This window comes from Ctenopharyngodon idella, chromosome 15, assembly GCF_019924925.1.
Source record: "Ctenopharyngodon idella isolate HZGC_01 chromosome 15, HZGC01, whole genome shotgun sequence".
Lineage (NCBI taxonomy): Eukaryota > Metazoa > Chordata > Actinopteri > Cypriniformes > Xenocyprididae > Ctenopharyngodon > Ctenopharyngodon idella.
The window spans coordinates 27392062-27413309 of NC_067234.1; the positions used below are offsets into that span (position 1 = coordinate 27392062).

General features: G+C 36.5%; 1 protein-coding gene across 11 annotated transcripts in view; it reads left to right on the forward strand.

Annotated features, from left to right (window-relative positions):
- mark4b (MAP/microtubule affinity-regulating kinase 4b) overlaps window positions 1-21248 on the forward strand; it is a 43778-nt gene that overhangs the window by 6555 nt on the left and 15975 nt on the right. For 10 of the 11 annotated variants that reach the window (XM_051861513.1, XM_051861519.1, XM_051861515.1 and 7 more), the window contains exons 2-7: window positions 4574-4771; window positions 5123-5176; window positions 18172-18220; window positions 18923-18988; window positions 20890-20960; window positions 21164-21220. In XM_051861513.1, the coding sequence (XP_051717473.1) occupies window positions 4574-4771; window positions 5123-5176; window positions 18172-18220; window positions 18923-18988; window positions 20890-20960; window positions 21164-21220 (495 nt within the window). Of the gene's footprint in view, window positions 1-4573; window positions 4772-5122; window positions 5177-7698; window positions 8414-18171; window positions 18221-18922; window positions 18989-20889; window positions 20961-21163; window positions 21221-21248 lie in introns of those variants that run through there. The other variant, XM_051861517.1, reaches the window with a different exon arrangement.

The following is a 21248-nucleotide window of genomic DNA, read 5'->3' on the forward strand; positions in this document are numbered from 1 at the left end:
CACGCCAATAGTTGCTCTTGACAACTGATATTGATGTTGTCTCCTTGTGTATTTGGCTAATGTGTGTGCGCGCACATGAGGGGGTTATGTTACTAGTTGGTGGGGAGGGGGGTTGCCGAGTGCAGTTAGCAGATGGGCCTCAGCTGGGGCTTTTTGTTTGGCTCTCTCATCTGATGCCAAGGTGAGACTTTTGCTCTGTAGTCATGAGGATTGCTGCCTGTCTGTGACTGCTGCACCATTAGTTATTCAGATGTTTCACTCGTGGCAGACACTTACTAAAGGGTAACAAGTAGCAGAGGGGCTAGTCTCATTTCAGTCACAAGGCATGAGTCGGTGTTGAGGCAGTGTCTTAGAAATGGGTCATCTGCTGAATCGAAGATTGCATGTTCATTTAAATATATAAATCTCACAATAACCATGTGAATTATCCATTTTAAAGGACTGTCATTCAGTTAAACAGTTTATGTGATTTATTAAATGATATTCTGCTATGCTTAATAATTAATCACAGTAAATTGCTAGGGTGGGATATTATTGATATATTTCCAGATTCAATTTATTTCTGATTTACAAGCTCTTTATTTGATGAACTCACAATAACTATGTAAGTTATCCATGTTAAAATGAATCTGTCAAAGTAGGACTGGAGTTCAGTTAAAAATGTTATTAGGTTAATTGCATGATATGCTGAATAATCATTCATAATTAATTATCAGTGCTAGATATTGATACAGATTTCCAGTTTCAGTTTAATTCAGATTCACAAGCTCTTGATTCAGTTAACTCATAACCATGTTAATCAACGTTTCTTGTTAAAATTAATTTGTAGAAGTCAAACTGTCATTCAGCTAAAATGTTATCAAATTAATAGAGTGGTGCAGGTATGACGTCACACTGGTTCCCTCAACAAAATCCCAATAGGATTTTTACAAAGGCTTTTGGATTATCAACAAGCCCTTTGATCAACGAACGTTTATGATACTTACGCGGTTTTTCCATCAAGATAATTTTCAGAGATTTGACAATTTTAATGAATTTTGAAGCCTAAATGCAGTCGCCAGAATTAAAAAGCTAAAGGTAGGCTATAAACGAACTACACCAAGGTCCTACAACTTCAGCGTCACCATCATTAAACTCCCGATAACTCTTTCAGTTTTTATTTAAAAAATTTTTTTCCAGAAAGGTTGTGTTAGAATAGTTCATAAGAACACAAAAACATGACATGGCTGTAAAAGCAGACTGAGTTTACCTGCTCGGCGTGATGAGGTTTAATCTTCCCGACAGCCGCTGTAGTCTGATTTATCCACTTGTTAGCAACTGCCTTTTTCAAGACACGAAACAGCTTAAACAGCTGGGGTAATACTGATGTATCTTATGTTGTATAATAAAACGTGAAAGTGTATTGAGTTTGTGTTCACCACAGACCTTATTTCAGCCATTTAACCAAAACCCCATTCAAAAAACCCATTGACGTCAGGACGATGGAACCAGAAGTGCTAAAATGCTAACTAGTTTATGCGTTTTGGCCTACGAATTGATGTCATACTTGCACCACTCTATTGCATGATATGTTGGATGATTAATTACATTTAATATACATGGCTGTGTACTGATACAGATCTCTTTATTTGATTTTAATTTTGATTCATTTGGGTTATAATGTCCATTTTACTTGCATATGAAAGAAATTCGTTCTCTGCTAATGCTGCAAATCATGCAGGGCAGTGTTTCAGACTGATCCACACTATTTGTTAAAAGAACTGCCTCATAAGAGTCATTCGTTTCGGGAATTGGGCTACAATGGTTACGTTGTATGTTTGTTTTTGCATGCACCCTGTTATTGTGTCAGATAAGCAAATCTTTGAGTAGACATTACAAAAAGTGGCTTTAGAAGTCAATATATTGTTTGTTTTATTTCCATATCAATGAACATAAGCCTATAAAGAGTAAACAAACCAATAAATCCTTTTACACTGAACCTGTTTAAGAAGCCTGAAGCTTTGTTGCAAGCATTTACGCTTGAAGCCACACCAGAAAACTGTTACGAGGGGATCTATTCAAGACAGGAAACCATGCAAGTTTGAGTTTTGGCAGGGTTCTTTACACCTGGTTCAGGCGTACACCTGTTTCCCCACACACTTTTATCTCACATCAACACAATATAGCATAGTGATGTCATAAACGACTAAAACTCATTGTTGTGCATTAATTTCAAGGAAACGCTGTGAAAGAAATCAGCACAGAGGAAACTATTTTGCAGCAATGCCAAATGCTAAGCTTCATAGGACAGGACAGGACATAGACCCCTTAAAATGGGTTTTGGGAGTAAGTCATAAGATGCAATAGCAGGATGTGTGTCTAGATGGACTGACCCTGACCCATCTATACCCCCTTCGTATGTGCTCCTGTCCTATCATGAGCAGGATGCCGGCTAGATAGGCGGTCTATTGTCTCAGTCTGGGGTGGGACTCGAATAATGTATAATGGGGTGGGACTAGAATAATGTTATGTGGAATTATGTCTTGGGATCTGCATAGTCCTACCAAGTCTATATGTATTTTTAAATCTGCAGTTATAAATCAGCTACTGCAGGTTTTTATGTTGTTGAACTACAGACTTCATCTCTAAATATACATGACACATGCGTGATCGAATATTTGAATGATTAATGAAGAGTCACCTCTGTTTCATAGCAAAAGCACAATGTAATATGTTTGCTGAAATTTTGCATACAAAATCCAGTCATTTCGATAGGAATCCACACAGTCGGAATTTCGCATATGGGCGAAAAAGTTCCCCATGAAAATTTCCTTTGTGTTCAAGTTGGTCATGTGAATTCACACCGTTGGCCAATAGAAATCTGCTTGGTTTGAAAGTGACTTCTGTGCGAGCAGTGCTTTATGCATTACTACACTATTGACAGTAAACAAAAGATCTTTTTTTCCAACAAAATTTTGCTAAAATTTCACTAATGTGACCACATCTTAGGTGAAATTTTGCAAAAATCAGACTGGTTTGACTTTGGGTGCAATAGAACTTTTACGTGACTTTTAAAAAAGGAATTATTGCTTCGGTCAGACTTAAATCAAACTTTTAAAGTGCATGTAAACATACTAAGTGGGAGGAAACTGAATATCTAAATGCATCATCATTTATTGTTCTCTGTAGCAAGATGCTTTCTTCCCCCATCTAAACCATCTATTTCAGTGGCATATTGCTTTCACTGAGAAACCTTCTTCATCGACACCCCTGCCCCCACATTCTCATATAAATTGCAAGGGCAATCAGACAGAGAGCAGCAGTGGAACAATCAATGTGTGTGGCTTGGACAGGGTGGGGCAGTGGGTGGTGGTGGAGGAGGATGGGTGGGTGACAGACGATGAGGTCTATGTCAGCATAAAATGGGTGAAACTGTTGGGAATAGGGGGTGTGGGGATGTAGAGTCACTAAAAGGGCCTTACTGGTGTGAAAAAATATGCTTCTATCACTAAAATTTAAGATCATGAGGCTATAGAAAATATATCTCCTCATAACGATGTACTATATATAATATATCCTTACTGTAGATATAGAATGTACAATAAATAAATCAATTTCTGTCAGAATTTAAGAATAAGATGCATTTTTATTTGTTTTTTGTTTATGTGAGGTTCTGTACCCACATAAGAATGCCACATGCGTCACGTCGCACAAAGGTGTGAGTGCAAGTGCAGTTTAGTGTCGCAGTGCATTCCTGGATAGATTAGATTTAAGATTTAAAATCTTGGAACAGCCAGACATGAAACATGTCAGCAATGTATAGCAAAGCAGAGATTAGCTTTCCTTAGAGAAACCACAAAAACTTATGACTACAGTGTTATTTTAGTAATATTTCCTATTATAGTTTTGTTTAGCTTTTATTTTTAAATTTTCAGTTTAAATTGTAGTTTAAGTTTTAGTCATTTTGTTCTGTTCTTTTGTCATTTTTATTAGTTACTGTTTTTCAAATATTTGTATTTAGTTTTAATTTATATTTATTTCAGTTTTAGTAATTGTAGTACTTCAACTTCAACTTATTTCATTTCAGTTATTTGAAAATAATTTTTTAGGTTTAGGTTTTTCATCTAATATGTTTTATTTTATTTAATTTCAGCTTTATTTCAGTTAACAAAAACCTTTTTAATAGTTTGTTTACTAACTATAGCAAGCTTAACTATAACAAAACTGTTAAGTGTACCCATCTAAATCATTTCCCCACCTGTTTTTGATCCAAACTTTTATAACTTTCTTCTGTGGAACATACACACACACACAAAAGATATTTTGAAAAATGTCTTTTTTTCCCATATAGTGAAAATCAATGAGGTCCAATGTTTTGATCCCTATTGACTTTCATTGTATGGACAAAAAAAACTTTCTTCAAAACATCTTTTTATGTTCCACAGAAGAAAATAAATCTTTCGAACCTTTTCGAACCTAAATTTAATTACATTTTGCGTTAATTATAAATGAATGTGCTAAATATTCTACACTAAAATAACATTGCCTGTTATTGATCTTGGTCTTAAGTAACATTTTCTCTTCAACCCCCCAGCATGCCTCTCTCTTAGCCAGTCGTTCAGAGAAGGGCTCGGGATGGTCGAGTCGCTCGCTCGGAGCCCGTTGCCGGAATTCCATCGCCTCCTGCTCGGACGAACAGCCTCACATCGGCAACTACCGGCTGCTCAAGACCATCGGCAAGGGCAATTTTGCCAAAGTGAAGTTGGCACGCCATATTTTGACCGGCAGGGAGGTAAGACATCCATATAGGTGGCTATATTAATGTGGGAAATTAAATGAATAAAGATTTGCAAGGATCTTCTGATTAACTCTTAGGTAAAGCTTCTCGGTCAAGTTGTTCTACTTTGTGACCAGACTGGCCTTTGCCATATGTTTTGAGCCAGATGACATATGAAAAATATATATATAAACTCTACATTCAGTTTTTTTCACACTTTGACCAAAAGCAATTATGTTATAAACCTACTGAGGTGTGCACAGTTAGCATAATTTTCCAGGTGATTGCTCCTTTTATATGCAATTTAGTTGCCAAGTCAATGTGTCAGCTGCATTCTGATGATTTTTTAACTTTGTGTCTTCCCAGGTTGCAATAAAAATTATTGACAAAACCCAACTCAACCCTACAAGCCTACAAAAGGTAGGAACTAGGTCATAACCGCTGCACTGTAAGCTTGTGATCCTAATTATGTCTTTGCATGCTAATGTTTATCTGCACTCAGTGCCCGAGGTATAAGGTCATATCGAGGAGCTTGAATTTGATTAGACACTGTTCAGCAGTGGTCAGTAAAAACGTGAACTTTGACCCCATGGCTTTGATTTGCCACCATTGTGCTCTGAGGTGGACTGTGGTCTAATGCTGTTGTAATATATCTGGAGCTGTCTGAGCCCTTTATCTGTGTTAAATCTGGAAAATACAACAGTGAACTGTTTTTGTCCTTGGTTTAGTTTGCAGCTAAATATATTAATTCCCTGGAAAGTGGCAGGAAAGATTAGATAAGCAATTCAAATAAGAGAACACTGTTGAATTTGATGGAGCTGTGAAGTTGTTGTTTCTTTACAATGGCACGTTATCATTATTTTGCACTTTTTGTTTTAGCTGATTTGTCTTTGTGGAGAGATAAAGAAATAAAAAAGATATTAAAAAAAATAATAAATTATGTTTCTAGAATTGGTTTTATGTTTAATGTTAATGAGGTACATCACATGAATTGAATCATGATTAGGATTTATCTATGTTAGATGCAAAGTAAAAAAATGCATGTATAAAGTGCAAAATATTCCTAGCTATTAGACATATGGCTTGATGACTGGCGAATATTGTCTTAGTGAGAGCGAGTCTGTGTGATAATCACACCTTTAAATGTGAGAAGTATGGTGTGCTGCTTCATTCAGATGTTTCGTTATTGCTAACACAGCATTTCAGTCCTATAGATTATTATTAGTTCTGAAAGTTCTTCCAGGATATCTAAGTGTAATGTGTTACTTATGACGACTGTCAAGAAAATAAGTTTGTAACAGCAAGTTTTAGATAAATGATGTTATGGCACATCATCAGTAAGAATTAAGAAGCTTCAGTAAGAAGCTATATTTGTTCGTAACAGTTTATCAGTGATGTCTTGGTGAATGATGTCATGTGGTCGAAACCAAATGCAAATGATGGGTCAAAGGTTGTGTGTACTGTAGTATATTCTGCTAAAGGTGTTTGTGGTCTTTGCAGGGGTGTATTGGACACTGCAGCAGAAACACCGGCCTCTCCCTTCAGCATTATTATAACACACTATAGGTGACATTTCTGAGTAGAATATTTTTGTACCTCTTCCTCCTTTCTTTCTTTGTTCTCTCACTCACTCACATGCTATCATTCCTAACCTTCGTTCAACTGTCAACTGCATTCTTCATCTGGCCTACAAATTCACAAATTTCCATGATTGACAATGACAGATGTGGATGAAATTCTCTCAAATTATATATACACACACACACACACACATATACACTGCCCGTCCAAAGAAAGGTCGCTGTTTGGATTTAAATAGACAAATGCATAAGAGTCTATGACTGGATCATTATTGCTATGATTATTATGTTTCTAGCATGTTATACGTTTGGCAACAGTTCTTCTAACCCTGATTGATGGAGTGTGTAGCTTTTCATTTCATAAAGGGGTGGTTGATTATCATTTTTAACTTTAGTTAGTGTGCAATGTTACTGTTAGAGCATAAACAATGTCTGCAAAGTTATGAGCTCAAAGTTCAATGCAAAGGGAGATATTTTCTTTTAAAGAATTCTCTGTTTAAGGACTACAACAAACGGCTGGTAGGAACTACAATGAGCTTCTTCCTGTGTTGGTGACATCACTAACCCTAAAATTTACATAAACCCTGCCCCCGAGAACACGCAACAAAGGGGGCGAGGCCATGTTGGGCTGCTTTAGAGAAGAGGAAGCGTTGTTGTAGTAGAGTGTTGTTACCCTGCTGTCATTTTATGCCTGACTGCTTCACAAATGAGGGTCAATTCAACGCTGGATTTGCACAAAAGATTAACATGCAAGGCTCAAAACCGTTACTGACAATCATCATTTTGGCTGCGTGAGATTCTCCAGCTTTGTTGTTGTTGTTGAGCAACCGAAGAGTGAGCTGTTAAAGCTCCGCACTCTTCTGGAAAGTGGGCCAGGAGCAGCAGCTCATTTGTATTTAAAGGGACACACAAAAATGGCATGTTTTTGCTCACACCCAAATAGGGGAAAATTTGACAAGCTACAATAAATCATCTGTGGGGTATTTTGAGCTGAAACTTCACAGACACATTCTGGGGACACCAGAGACTTACATTACATCTTGTAAAAGGGGCATTTATAGGTCCCCTTTAAACAACCATGTAGGAAGACGTATCATGGCCATATTCCAGGATGACAAAGTCAAGATTCATCAGGCTCAACTTGTGAAGGAATGGTTGTGAGGGAGCATGAAGAATCACTTTCACACTTGAATTGGCACCTCTGAGTCCAGACCTTAAATTCACTGAAAGTCTTTGGGATGTGCTGAAGTAGACTTTACAGAGTGCTCACCTCTTGCATTGTCAGTACAAGATCTTGACCAAAAATTAATGCACCTCTTGATGGAAATAACATCACAACATTATTTCCATCAAGAGGTGCATCAGTTTTTAGTCAAGATTAATTATGAATATTAATTCATTAATTATGATCGTAAGCCTTCACCATGACATCAGAAGCTATGGTGATGATAGACACGCTCCTAGATGTAATCAAATACTCAAGATTGCGGACCAAATCTAAAAATTGTGTGCCTCTCTTGATGTCTATGGTGGTTACGGCCCTGCTCCTAATTTGCAGTGTCATGTTTAGTGCAGATCAAGAGGTTTTGTTAGTCTGATGTGGCCACAGCACTGGAGATCTTCCAGCAGCCTCTTTCTCCTATTCTTCTCCGATCTCTCTGTTTAATACTGTTCAGAGATGGAGGGGGGCAGAGCACAATCAGCTGACCATGAACTTTCCCAGCAGCTGGATTTCAGAAGGGCTGGGAAAGACATGGAATTTGCCTTTAACAACGTGTGTGTGTGTGAGAGAGGGTTGGAGGTATGATCATGGAAGTTTGGGTCATCATAAGAGCAGTGTTACTTTAATAAAAAAATTTAAAAAAATAAACCCTTCAGGGAGGGCGACGGAGTTGGCCCGTGGGTGAAGAAGGGTAGAGGGGGTTGGGTGTCCCTCATTCAAGTCTCTTGCAGCCAGGAGTGCCGTTCCAGACATACGAACAATGGGAGCAACTGAACCCGGAGGGGGTGGGGGACTCCAGAGGGGCCGTAGCCCAGGAGCAGAGATCCTGAGAAAGCAAGCTTGCATACAAGAGAAGTGAGGAGTGTCTATAACACTATATCACAAAGGGAAAAAGCCCTGATTTAACATGGTTTGGTTGGCAACTTTAAATGTGTCATTATATCATTGCAAAATTTGCATTGTATAGTCTTGAAATGACTGTAAATGTACTGATGTATGACTATTATTGTATCAAAGAGAATGAATAATGAGTTATTAAATGATTGACTCCTCAGTCCCACAAAAGCTACAATTATTAGTAACTTCAGTGTCTTAAAACCTTTTCAGATTAGTGCATATTATCATTGTATGCGCTCATTATAACTGTTAAATCACTGATGAGAGCAGTTGCTGGAAGAGCGCTAACAGGCAGAGCAAGATATACTCCAAATAGAAAAGAAGATGAAGTAAACTTGACATTTATGAGTCACACTGGGGATGCATCACCACCTAACACTTCAAGATTATTTCTGATCAACTCCAAATACTCATGGATTACTTATGTAAGCTCCATCAATTATGAGATTATCACTATTTCTGGCACTGTAGGGCATTGTGTGTTGTATGTATCTAGGACAGTGGTTCCCAAACCTGGTCGTGGAGTACTGCCAGCACTGCACAGTTTAGATGTCTCCCTAATCAAACACACCTGATTCAGCTCATCAGCTCATTAGTAAAGACTCCAAGACCTCAGATGAGTGTCAGATAAGTGAGGCAATGACTTTGTAGGCAGCATTTCCAAACAAAAGTACCTCACAAAATTGATTTCGGACAGTACCGCAAAATAGAGCTAGCTTTGGTGATAGCTAAGTAAATATTTAAATACTACAGTAGTAATTTCTCACTAGAAGTGGCATCAGAAATGGATAACGTTGGTCAAAAACGTACATTTACAAAAAACTGACTACCAACTGCAATTTTCAGACGCCATCTTTATTTTTTAGCTCAACTGTCACAGAATGGAATTGTGGGATATTAATGGCAGCGAAGAATACATCTATGCTGCCTTCAAAAATCGATCAGATGAAGGTATCTCAGGAGACATTATTCAACAATTTCTTCTCTTCCATGTCAGCATCGGAGACTGAAATCTCCAGAGACCATGTATCAGTTTCCACAAAAATATTAAGCAGCATAACTGTTTTCAACAATGATAATAATAAGAAATATTTCTTGAGCAGCATATCACAATATTAGAATGATTTCTGAAGGATCATGTGACACTGAAGAAGACTGGAGTAATGATGCTGAAAATTCAGCTTTGCCAACACAGGAATACATAAATTACACTTTAAAATATATTAAAATAGAATTAAAATAAAATATTAATACAAAATATTAAAATATTAATACAAAACAGATGTTAAATTGTAGTAATATTACAATATTACCATTTTTACCATATTTTTAATCCAATAAATGCATCCTTGGTGAGCATTAGGCATGTGACGGTATCAAATTTTCATGTTGCGATAATTGCTGAAGCTTTTATCATGGTATACAGTATTATCACGATATTGAAATAAGTTGCAAAAAAAGTGTTGTCATAGTATAACATGTTTAAGATCTCTTTTTCTTATAACAAAAAGAACTCTGAACGTTATTAAATACAATAACGCAATACACAAAAAATAAAAAGTAAAATTTTTCAAACAGATTAAAGTTCAAAAGAATTATAAAGAACAACAGGTAACACTTTGCAATACATTAGTTAATGCATTAACTAAGATTAAGAATGAGCAGTAGCTACATTTGTTACAGAAGGTACTATTTTTTGTTAATGTTAGCTAAGAAATACAACTGATCATTGTTAGTTTTAGCTCAGGTCCATTAAATATTAATTACAACTTTTGATTTGTTATTAAACATTAACTAAGAAATTAACATTAACTAAGATTAATAAATGCTTTATAAGTATTTTTCATTGTCAGTTTGGTAATAATGAATTAACATTTTAACTAATGAAGCCTTATGTCACTAAGTTTTACTGAACAATAACAAATAATCAGAACATTTTCAATCATTATACGGCATGTTGTAGTCCAGATTAAAATATAAAAATGATTATGTTTGAAAATAAATAGCCTATTAAGTATTTGGTGCTGTGATGAACAACATTGCAAATACAAAAAAAATAAATAGAAGCATATAAAACTATATTTGAAGCATTTTAAATACTGTTCAGTGCAGCTGCTTTGTTTCCGGGGTAACCGCTTCATTTCTGCTGTTCCATTAGCTCCCTCTGCTGTCAGAGAGTGAACGTGCACTTTCATTCACTCGTTCCGCCATGTGCTTCTCGTGCACTTTGGGCTTGTTTACTCTTTGACGCAGCATACAGCGGTGTTGTGCATTTTATACGGTTGATGGGTAAAGTAGCCTATTCTTAAAATGCATTATAAAACAATTCGTAATAAATAATTATTCACGTTATTTTAAAGTGCCCGCAATAACAATACCGTGCATATTCATTATCGTGGTATATCGTATTACCGATATCGGCACATGTCTAGTTGAGCATAAGAGACTTCTTTCAAAAAAATGCCCAAAAAATATTACCAACACCAATTTTTTTTTACCTAGAGTAATTGTGCAACTTAATGATTTTAAACAATTTTTATATAGAATATAAAATATATTATTATATATTTACATTAATCATATTTATATTAATATTATATATACAAATAGTAAGCAAATGGAGACCAGCAGAAAGTATCCTCCTCCTCAGATGTTTCTCCTGAGAAAAAGAGCCCAACACTTTCAGAGAACATCTCAGCAATGTCTCAAACTGTGCTCAGATTTGCAAAGATACCAAAATCTGCAGTCAAAACGCTTTCTTATAGAAGTCCAAATGATCATATATTTTATGGTATGTTTTCATTTCTCCTAAAGAATTCAGACCAAGCTGATGCATGCATAAAAAAGCTGAGATCTCCAATAAATCTCCAGAGCTTTGAAAGAGCACTGAGCAATAAAATATTCCTTTGGGACGTGCTCCCTCACTTCGAGCTGCCATGAAGCTTCTGGGTACGCCAAAGTTTTTCTCTCTGGCACTTCCTGTCCTGATGTTCAGCCCCCCCAGAGGCAGCTTTGACCTGAGCTGTTGATGTGCCCTGATGAGACCATCTGCTTTGCTCTCTGTGGCGATCCAGCTCTCTTTCTCTCTCTGTCACTCACCGGGCTTCAGATCAATGCTAGGGAAATGGCGTGGACATGGACTAATGCCTGGGAGCCATAGGAGTACTTTGAAATCCTGAAGTGTTTTCTTTGGTAAAATCACTTATATGTGAATGATTCACTTTAAATGATCAACTAACATGTTGTTTATTTGCAATGTTTCTCGATACTCTCGCTGTTTTTTTTTCACATCTAAATGGTACATTCTTCCAGGCCTCGGCTGGCTGTTTGTTTGTGAGTGTTTGTGGGATCGACCAAACGTTAGACTTCTTTAGGTGAGAATGAGATGGTGTACAGAGAAAGACAGGCAGCTGCGGTCATATGAGGATGCCATTAGCTTACTGACAATCACTCTGAAAAAACCTTCCCTTTGGGAACAGAATGAGCCAAAGATGATTCCTTGCAGTCTTGCAGATGTTTTGTAGAATATGCAGCGATGCAGAACCGTTCATTCCCTCTTGAGAGGCTCTTACAATGTTTTCAGATTCCTCAATGTGATCCAGTTTAAATATTCTGAACTGTCTCATCTGGATGGAAGATTCAAACAGCCATTGTGTTGCATCTCTCCATAATATTTAAAGCGATAGTTGACCCAAAAATGAAAATTCTGTCATCATTTACACATCCTCAGGTTATTATTTTAGTATCATTGATATACTATTATAGTTTTTGTTCATTAATTTTAATAATTTTGCTGTGTGTTTTGGTAATTTTTTTTTTTAAATATGTCTGTATAATTTTTATAATTTGCATTTATTTGTTTTAGTTTATTTAGTTTTAGTTATTTTAGTACCTTAAGTTAAACTAAACAAAAATGTGAAATAAAATAAGTTGAGGTTTTTTATATTATATAATAACACTGTTCCAAACCTGGTAGTAACAATATTGTTTGGACCCCAACTTTCTAAGTATCTTATTTTATGTTCCACAGAAGAAATAAAGTCATACAGGTTTGAACGACGTGAGAATGAGAAAATGATGAAAGAATTTACATTTTTGGGTAAATTATCCCTTTAATTGTGGAATTACGCAACAGTGATCGGAGGCAAAATATAATTCACATGCTAATATTCTTTGTTATAGCTATTATTTGATGTCAGAAGTGTTGCGTGGGCGTTTTTGTTCTCTTGCTCAGACATGCAAAAATGTCAAGCCTCCGATTTGCATATTTCACCCCCTCTCTGTGGAGCAGTTGGAGACGGTGTGGAAAGAGGACGGCCTGGACAGAACCAGACGCAGATAAAAAATGATTCCCAGTGGGATGTGTACGGCTGTGATGTGCTGATGTCTGTCTGATGAGCTTGATAAGGGCAAACTGAGGTTATTAGACACTTTCAGTGATCTGATGAATGAAGAAATATGCCTAATACCGAAGGATTGCCTCAGTGTAAATTGTCACACCTTGTCTTAACACCAGGTGTGAGGCGATTTAAGCTATCTCTTCCATGTAAATCTGGGTTTTTGTGTATGACAAGCAATGGGCTCCTGGACATTATTTTGGTTGCTTGGTTTCTACTTCTGAAATGTCACTCAATGAAATCTTATAGGTCCAAAATCCTGCTTCATTGCCGAAGAAAGTCGGTAAAGTGTTATGTATTTGTGCAAATATTTTATGCCGGACTGCTTCACAAATGAGGGTCAGTTCAACGCTGGATTTGCACAAAAGATTAACATGACGATACATGTTAGTCGATGAGTTGAATCAACATAACTCTACAACAACTACATAAATTTATCCACTAACCATTCAGAAACGTCCAGTTGCATTATAAAAAATGATAATAAAAGCTATAATAAATGATCTGTGGGGTATTTTGAGCTGAAACTTTACAGACACATTCTGGGGACACCTGAGACTTATATTACATCTTGTGAAAAGGGGCATAATAGATCCCCTTTAAAAGTTGTTTTCGTTCAATAAAATAAAGCTGAAATAAAATATAAATATGTGATGAAAAATTCAACTTAAGAAACGTAGAAATAAATTAGAAATAAAACTAAAATAAAATAAGTACTAAAATGATTCAAACTAAAGGTGAAATAAAAACAAATTATGTAGAAATAAAAAAACCTCAACTAAAACTCGACTTTACATCACAGTGCCGGTTTATATTTCACAATGTGACTTTATTTCTGTAAACTAACAATCTTTCTGTTTTTTTTTTTTTTTTTACTGTGATGCATAAAGAGTTGTCTGTACATGTTTGAGCTTTATCTCTTACATTTTTCTACTCAAGTGTTTCTGTGTGTTTTTGGCATGAATACTCATTGTAAACCCTCCCATATTTTGATTATTTTGCCCATTTCTTTGTAAGCATGATAACTGAATGGCAAATGTACAGTTATGGTTTTCGCTCTTTGCATCTGTAAATGCTGCTCAAACAGGCTCCCAGCACAAGGCCTGGATTAACTGGTGAGAGGCCTGCAGTGGGGTCAAGGTGAGGTGGTCCTGCGCAAACAATGCTCTGGGCTCGACAAATGTTTGCTTCCAGCACCACCAACATGACCTCATTCACCCACAATGCCATCCAGAGGGAAACCGAGAAGGAAAAGAGATCTTTTGTAAGCAAATTCTTCTGTCTTAAAGAAGAAAAAAGGAAGATCATCTACTCAGGGTTTGATTACCACTGTCTGGAAGTCAGCAACCTGAAAAATGGACAGTAGAAACAGGAGAGAAGGGTAGAAACAGAGTAGTAATGTGCAGGCAGAGGCAGGTTTTCCATCAGGTGCTGAGGGAGTGTTGCCTGACTTAGGGGGTGAGATAAGTCCCTGCTTTAATACCAGGTCACCATAGCAACGGTGACGTGAGGCCAGAGCCTGGGAAATGAACCAGGAAGTCCTGTCTTTGAGGAAAAGCAGGAGAGATGCATGAGGAAAGAGAGCGAGGGAGGGGTGGGATTATCTGATGGTTATCTTTAGGGCTCAGGTGAACAGCTGATGTGCAATTCAATTAGAGCCTCTCTCAAGGGGCCATTCGTGTATGTGTGTGTGCCAGGTGACGTTTGATGTTGTCTCAGGATACCCCTGATGTCATGTGATCATTCAGCTTGTATGACTGCTCATAAAAGCAAAAGATATACACTTCTACATTCCAAACTGAAATATTCTTAATGTGTATCTTTGTCTTATTTACAGGAAGAAAGCTAAAAAAACATCTGTAGAACAATATACAGTAAATGTACAACATATAGTTTGGGGTCAGTATGATTTGTTTTTAAAGAAATTACTGCTTCTATTCAGTAAGGACACATTAAATTGACCAAAAATCACAGTAAAGACTTTTACATTGTTACAATATTTCTGTTTCAAATAAATGCTGTTCTTTTGAACTTTTTATTCATCAAAGACTCATGAAAAAATGTTGGTCATGGCTTCCACAAAAATATCAAGCAGCACATCTGTTTTCACCATTGATAATAATAAGAAGCAGCAAATCAGCATTTAGTGAAATCGTCCCTTTTTATTACCTTAATGTACTGTTTCTGGTCTTATTGTGATCGATTCATCAGTGCATGCAATTGAACACTGTTTTTTGACCTTGATGTTGACATTTTTACTATAAAACAAAACAAATATATGAATTTTTGCGTTGCGAGTCAGCTGGTTCATGGGATATATTTAACTTTTAATGCACTTGTGAAAACAGAGGCACACTGGAGTTAATTTGAGACAAATAACCTGTGTATAATAGTGATGTAACAGCTCTGTTTTGTTTCAGCACTTAGTCTCTGTAACAGAAGGGATGAGAAAGTGGATTCGATTTCCTTTCTGTGTACAGTGATTGTGCTGCTGGCTCAGTGTCTTTCGCATTAGCGGGGTCATTATGTAACCTGTCTGCCTCGATCAGTTCAATTCGCATTTGAGAGCATCTGTGTTTGTGTGTGCCAGCCGTACATGCGTAAAGCAAACAGATTAGTGACCTTAAACAGATGCCTACTGTTGGTGTGTCCCACCAGAACTGCATTAGCTATAGTACCTTTGAGTTTGAAATGAAGTTTTCGACTTCTTTTGAAAATGAAAAAATCAAAATTGCATTTCTGTTTCATAATTTCTGTCCGAATGTACATGAGAAACCTTAGTTATCATAATCTGTCCAATTCATGTTGTCAACTCAACTCTTAAAAATATATTTTTAGTACTGTAGCATCTAAAAACTAGTCCTACTTGCTTTTGACACCATGTCAAGATCTTTTATCTCTTTGACTTTACCAAACAGGCCACGTGTTTCTCAAAATACACGCAATGGCAATATCATAATGTTATCTGGAGTGTGTCTGATGTATAAAGGGCAAACCTGCTCCTGTACCGGTTTTGTTAGAACAAATTATGCCCAAAGGTAGTCGTATGTGCATCGAGAAGCACAACAAAACTCCTTGGGGGGCCGTCAGCATGCAGACAGTATAAATCTAGAGAGAACTTCACTGGAATTCCTTCCAGCCAAATATAAAGCCGTATGAGGTCATTTGTCTTGAAAAGGCCTTTCAGAAGAGACAGAAATACGAACGTTTTAGAAAATTAAGTCAGCAAAAAAGGCCTTTGTCATTCTCAAGCTCTACTAGCAATCAAAAAATTTAGGTAGGAATCGTTAACTCTTTTCCAAAACCTACCGAGTGGCCTTGCTGCCTGCTGCCTACTTGGGCAGCTGCCTTCTAAGGGAGCATCCATACAACCTTATACATGACTGATTTGGAGTGCTCTATATAGGCAACAACCCAACTGCATGGCACACAAATAACTCTCTGCATATGAGACTCGATTCACAACTGATTTCAATAGTGCATGTTAGCATGTTGCTAAGCTAACAACGTGATACTGTGTACATAATCATGAAAATGAATGGCACACAAATATTGGGTACATTTTGGCTGAACTGTTTTTTTACTGATAGTTCTGAGTACTGCATAAAGTTTTTAAAAGCTAACATAACAACACCGTATCAACATTTTTCAAGTTAACTAAAACTAAAACCAAAAACAGTTTTATTTTTTCAGCTAGTTGCCAATTTTCATTTAGTTGATGTGCCATAATGACTAAAACTGATATATATATATATATATATATATATATATATATCAGTGGTACTAAAATAACACATAAAAAATACATATCACACAAATATTGGGTAAAAGTTTTATTAGGCTGAACATATTGGATATTTAAAATCAATATTTCTCTTTTGCATTTTTTTTTTTTCACAGAGCTCATCACAGTGCATTCTGGAATTGTCTTCTCCACAGGATACATAGAATTCTGTCTTAAAATGTGTCCAAAACTGAGTACAAGAGCATAATTAAGTTGCCTTTGTGTTGTGAGGGCATGTGATGCCTCAAAACGTTGCCTCTGTAGGCAGCACACTGGGATTTGGAGCAGAGCCATTGTGTTCATAATCATTGTGTTTATACTGCATTGAAAAGTAAACTTGGCCCGATTCCGTATCAGTTTGTTGAACTTTGTGTTGTGATGCTTTTTGTCAACCTATGATTTTGGCCCAGGGGTGGGAAAGTGAAGCTGCACAGGCTCCTGAATTGAAAGCGAATGGTAAATGGAAACTAACTGATGGGACACACAGAGGGCAGTGAGTGAGGACAAAAACAGGACAAATGAAAACATGGCCTCTTTCTCTCTCTCTATTTCATTTGGACTTTCTCCAAGGGTGACTGAGTGTGTTTGGGAAGAATTAGCAATAACGGTGTCGTGTCCGTCAGCCGTCGACACATGCCACTTATTATGGGTTTTCACTCTCTTCTCTTTCCTTTACCTTCCCTTTTCTGTTTGTCAGACTCATGTGCACTCGTAGTCTTCGTGACTCTTTGTCTTTTAGTCACGCTTTTTCTTGGTCCGTCACTTCTCTCTTTGACTCTGTCTCTCCGCCCCTCTTCTTTTGTCATACAAGGTCCTTGCAGCAGTCAAGTTCTGCTTTCAAACAGCAGACTGACGGTTCTCACACACCTTGTTTGTCATTTCATCGTGGCCATTAGCTTCTTTAACTTGAAGGAATAGTTCACACGAAAATAAAAATACTGCCATTATTTACCCTCATACAATTTTAAGACAAGGAAATGTTACAAATTGGGAAGGATTCTTTGTGCGTAACAGCGATTCAACCTTGTACCTCAAGACCATGATTCTCAGCAGCAGACATGCAGCAGCATAGCTCTGATGTCCTAGACAACAGAAAGAAAGATTGGTCACAAGATGGGTCTTTTTTTGGCTTGATCCCTCTTCCGTTCAATTTAACTGCTGTTAGAAAGGACAGGCTGGTCTGCAAGCAGGCGGCAACATGGGTTGCATCACAGAGAGTGTGGGCCGTGTTTTGTATTTATTATGGACTTCGGTGTAAATGGTATTTATGGATTTGCACAACTGATGAATACCCATCTGTCAGTCTTTGCAGAGGTTATTGTGGCTTCTGATGTTTTATTAATATAATCAATAAAAGCATGTCTGACAGAGATGACTTTATCAACCACTAAACGTGACTGAAAAAGGGATCCAAAATTTATTTTTGAGTGATATATTACGAATTATAATACTCTCTATATTTCCTTGTTGTTGTTGTATAAACAAAAATTTATAGCTGATTTTACTGATTACATTCTCTTTTTATCTCTTCTTAGCTCTTTCGAGAGGTACGGATCATGAAGGGCCTCAACCACCCAAACATAGGTCAGTATTTTAGATGCTTTTGAGTAAAAATGTCTTTGTGATTTCATCCTTCACACTGGAAAATATTGACATCTGAGGTCTCTCAAAACATACTGACCCTCTCTGAAGTTTTTTTAGTTTATATTTTCTGCATCTGAAGCAGTGTTATTTTAGTATTATTTATATACTATTATGTACTATTTATTAATATTTTGAATTGGCTTTTATTTTCATATTTTCAGTTTTCATTTTCATTTTAGTTGACGTTTTAGTAAATTTATCATGCGCTTTTGTCATTTCAATGTTTTTTTTTAATATATCTATTTAGCTTTAATATAATTTTATTTCAGTTTTAGTAATTTTAGTACATCAACTTATTTCAGTTAGTTGACAAGCCAACATTTCTATTTTTCTAAGATTTTCATCTAATTATATATTTTACTTCATGTTAGACTGTTGAACTTCTAAATTGACAAAAAAACATGTCAAATCTGGTGTGTCATATCTGAATATTTGCTAGCGCAAATGAGATTTGAGAGCTATGTCGAAGAGAACATTTTCAGTAAATAATGATTTAAATTATTTACTAAATGTACATTTTTAGGTTTTCCTTGAACCAATTATACAACAACCTGCGCTTATACTCTGTTGCTCAATGTACTTATTACCATATTTTTTGGACTGTACATAGTAATATGATCATGTGAATTTTTATATCTACAGTTCAACTCTTTGAAGTGATCGAGACGGAGAAGACATTGTACCTTGTGATGGAATACGCCAGTGGAGGTATGATTCCTCCCCGCTTCAACATACACACATGCTTCCTACATGTACACATATTCTAATGCACAATGTTGGAAAGCATTGCTTAAAAGTAGCAAATCACATTAATATTGTGTAAATCCTGAAAAAAAGTCTATATTATTTTTGCTTTCTCTCTCTTTTTTTTCTGTATGTACCATCAAGCAATGATAAGTTTCTACGTGAATAATCACACGTCTCCAGTCTTTATACGTGCTCACATGTAAAAATGCATGTGTGCGACTGTCGCATCAATCAGACTCTGCGCTGAACGCAGCTGCACAGGCTCTTCTATAGGTTTCATGTGCATTTACTGAAGCCAGGCCCACACAGCTCAGCAATTAGAGTGATTTGCAGCTAGTAAAGATGCTCATAGTCAAATCAGGCTTATTTTAACTTTAGCCCATCCCATTCATGGTGCTTGAATCGGCTGCTCTCTTAATGAATCACATGTTTCCACTCCTAATCTATCTAATGAGGCTGATGCATGTGCCAGTGTGTGGACACTGATGTACAGCGGTAGCTTATACTACACATTGGCAATCTGCCTTTTCTATTTCATCCCCCTGCTTTACATCTCACTGGAAGCGTATTCATTATCCATCCCTTCCTCTAATGACTCTTATTCTGTCGTCAGTGAATATGTAGCGGAATGAAACATTGTGTCCGTTCATTGGGTAATAAGTAGCTAACTTCATTAATCAGGAAATCAGGAAGTTATATTAGTGACTTCTATTACCCATCCATTGTGTGTTACCTTAAATTATTTACCCATACTTATATGTAGTTTTATGTAGGGAATGTGCAATATATCTGTACCAAATGGACTATCGTCCAATATTAGAGATTTTTAAATTTATCTGTGAACATTAAATTATGTAATACTCACTTAAAGGATTAGTTCACTTCAGAATTAAAATTTCCTGATAATTTACTCACCCCCACGTCATCCAAGATGTTATGTCTTTCTTTCTTCAGTCGAAAAGAAATTAAGGTTTTTGTGGAAAACATTCCAGGATTTTTCTCCATTTAGTGGACTTCACCAGGGTACAAGGGGTTGAAGGTCCAAATTGCAGTTTCAGTGCAGCTTCAAAGGGCTCTACACGATCCCAGCCGAGGAATAAGGGTCTTGTCTAGCGAAACGATCGGTCATTTTCTAAAAAAAAATAAAAATTGATATACTTTTTAACCACAAATGCTCGTCTTGCACTACTCTGCTATGCGCCACGCTTTACGTAATCACGTTGAAAAGGTCACACGTGACATAGGCGGAAGTATTGCGGTAGGGTGAAAAACTCCATCTCATTTTCTCCTCCAACTTCAAAATCGTCCAACATCGTTGTTTTACCTATTTTTTTTTATTTTTTTTGTAAAGGGCATTTGACTTAGTCTTAGTCTGTGTGAACTAGTGCCAGAGACACTTCCGGGCTCGAATTGGCCTTACCAGCCACCTGCGAACCCATGTTTCCCGTCCTTAGATGACATTCGATGAAGTTGGTCATCTTCTTAACGGAAGGACGAACACTAAGTCTGTGTGAACTAATCCTTTACATTTGTTTTAATAATATCAATAATAACTGTTAAATTCAATCCTTAGCAAATCTCAATATAAATATTCATACTGTACACTATAATGTTGTGATGCCTACATTCACTTGTAGCATTTAAAATGATTGATTTTAGATTAATTTCAATTGAATTTTGGACTTTTTATTATTGGCTGTTTACCAGTTATCAGGTAAAATAAATGAAAATAAGTCAGTTTTTTGACGTTTTAAGATTTGTTTAAATAATTTCCTTGAGGAAGAGTTAATTGAATTCTTTTAAGAATAATTTTGGCCAATATTTTAATCATTTTTTTTACTTAAATTTTTCCTCTGTGACAGGTGAAGTATTTGACTACCTCGTATCTCATGGGAGAATGAAGGAAAAGGAGGCACGTGCTAAATTCCGGCAGGTAAGACATATCATAAATGAATTCTTTCAAGTCAAAAACTTGTTCACCTTTGATAAAATAAAAATCTGAGAGGTGCAAAACCAAGCTGTATTTTCTGGTTTTGATGTGTTAAAGATGCTATAAAAAGTTTATGCTCATAAAAATCTAGCAGTTTTGTTTAACTTCCTGTTACAGAGATGTCAATGTCAGTGTTTCCCTTTCAGATCGTGTCTGCGGTTCATTACTGTCATCAGAAGAATATTGTTCATAGGGACTTGAAGGTTATTGTTCTTTCTCATGACTTGTACA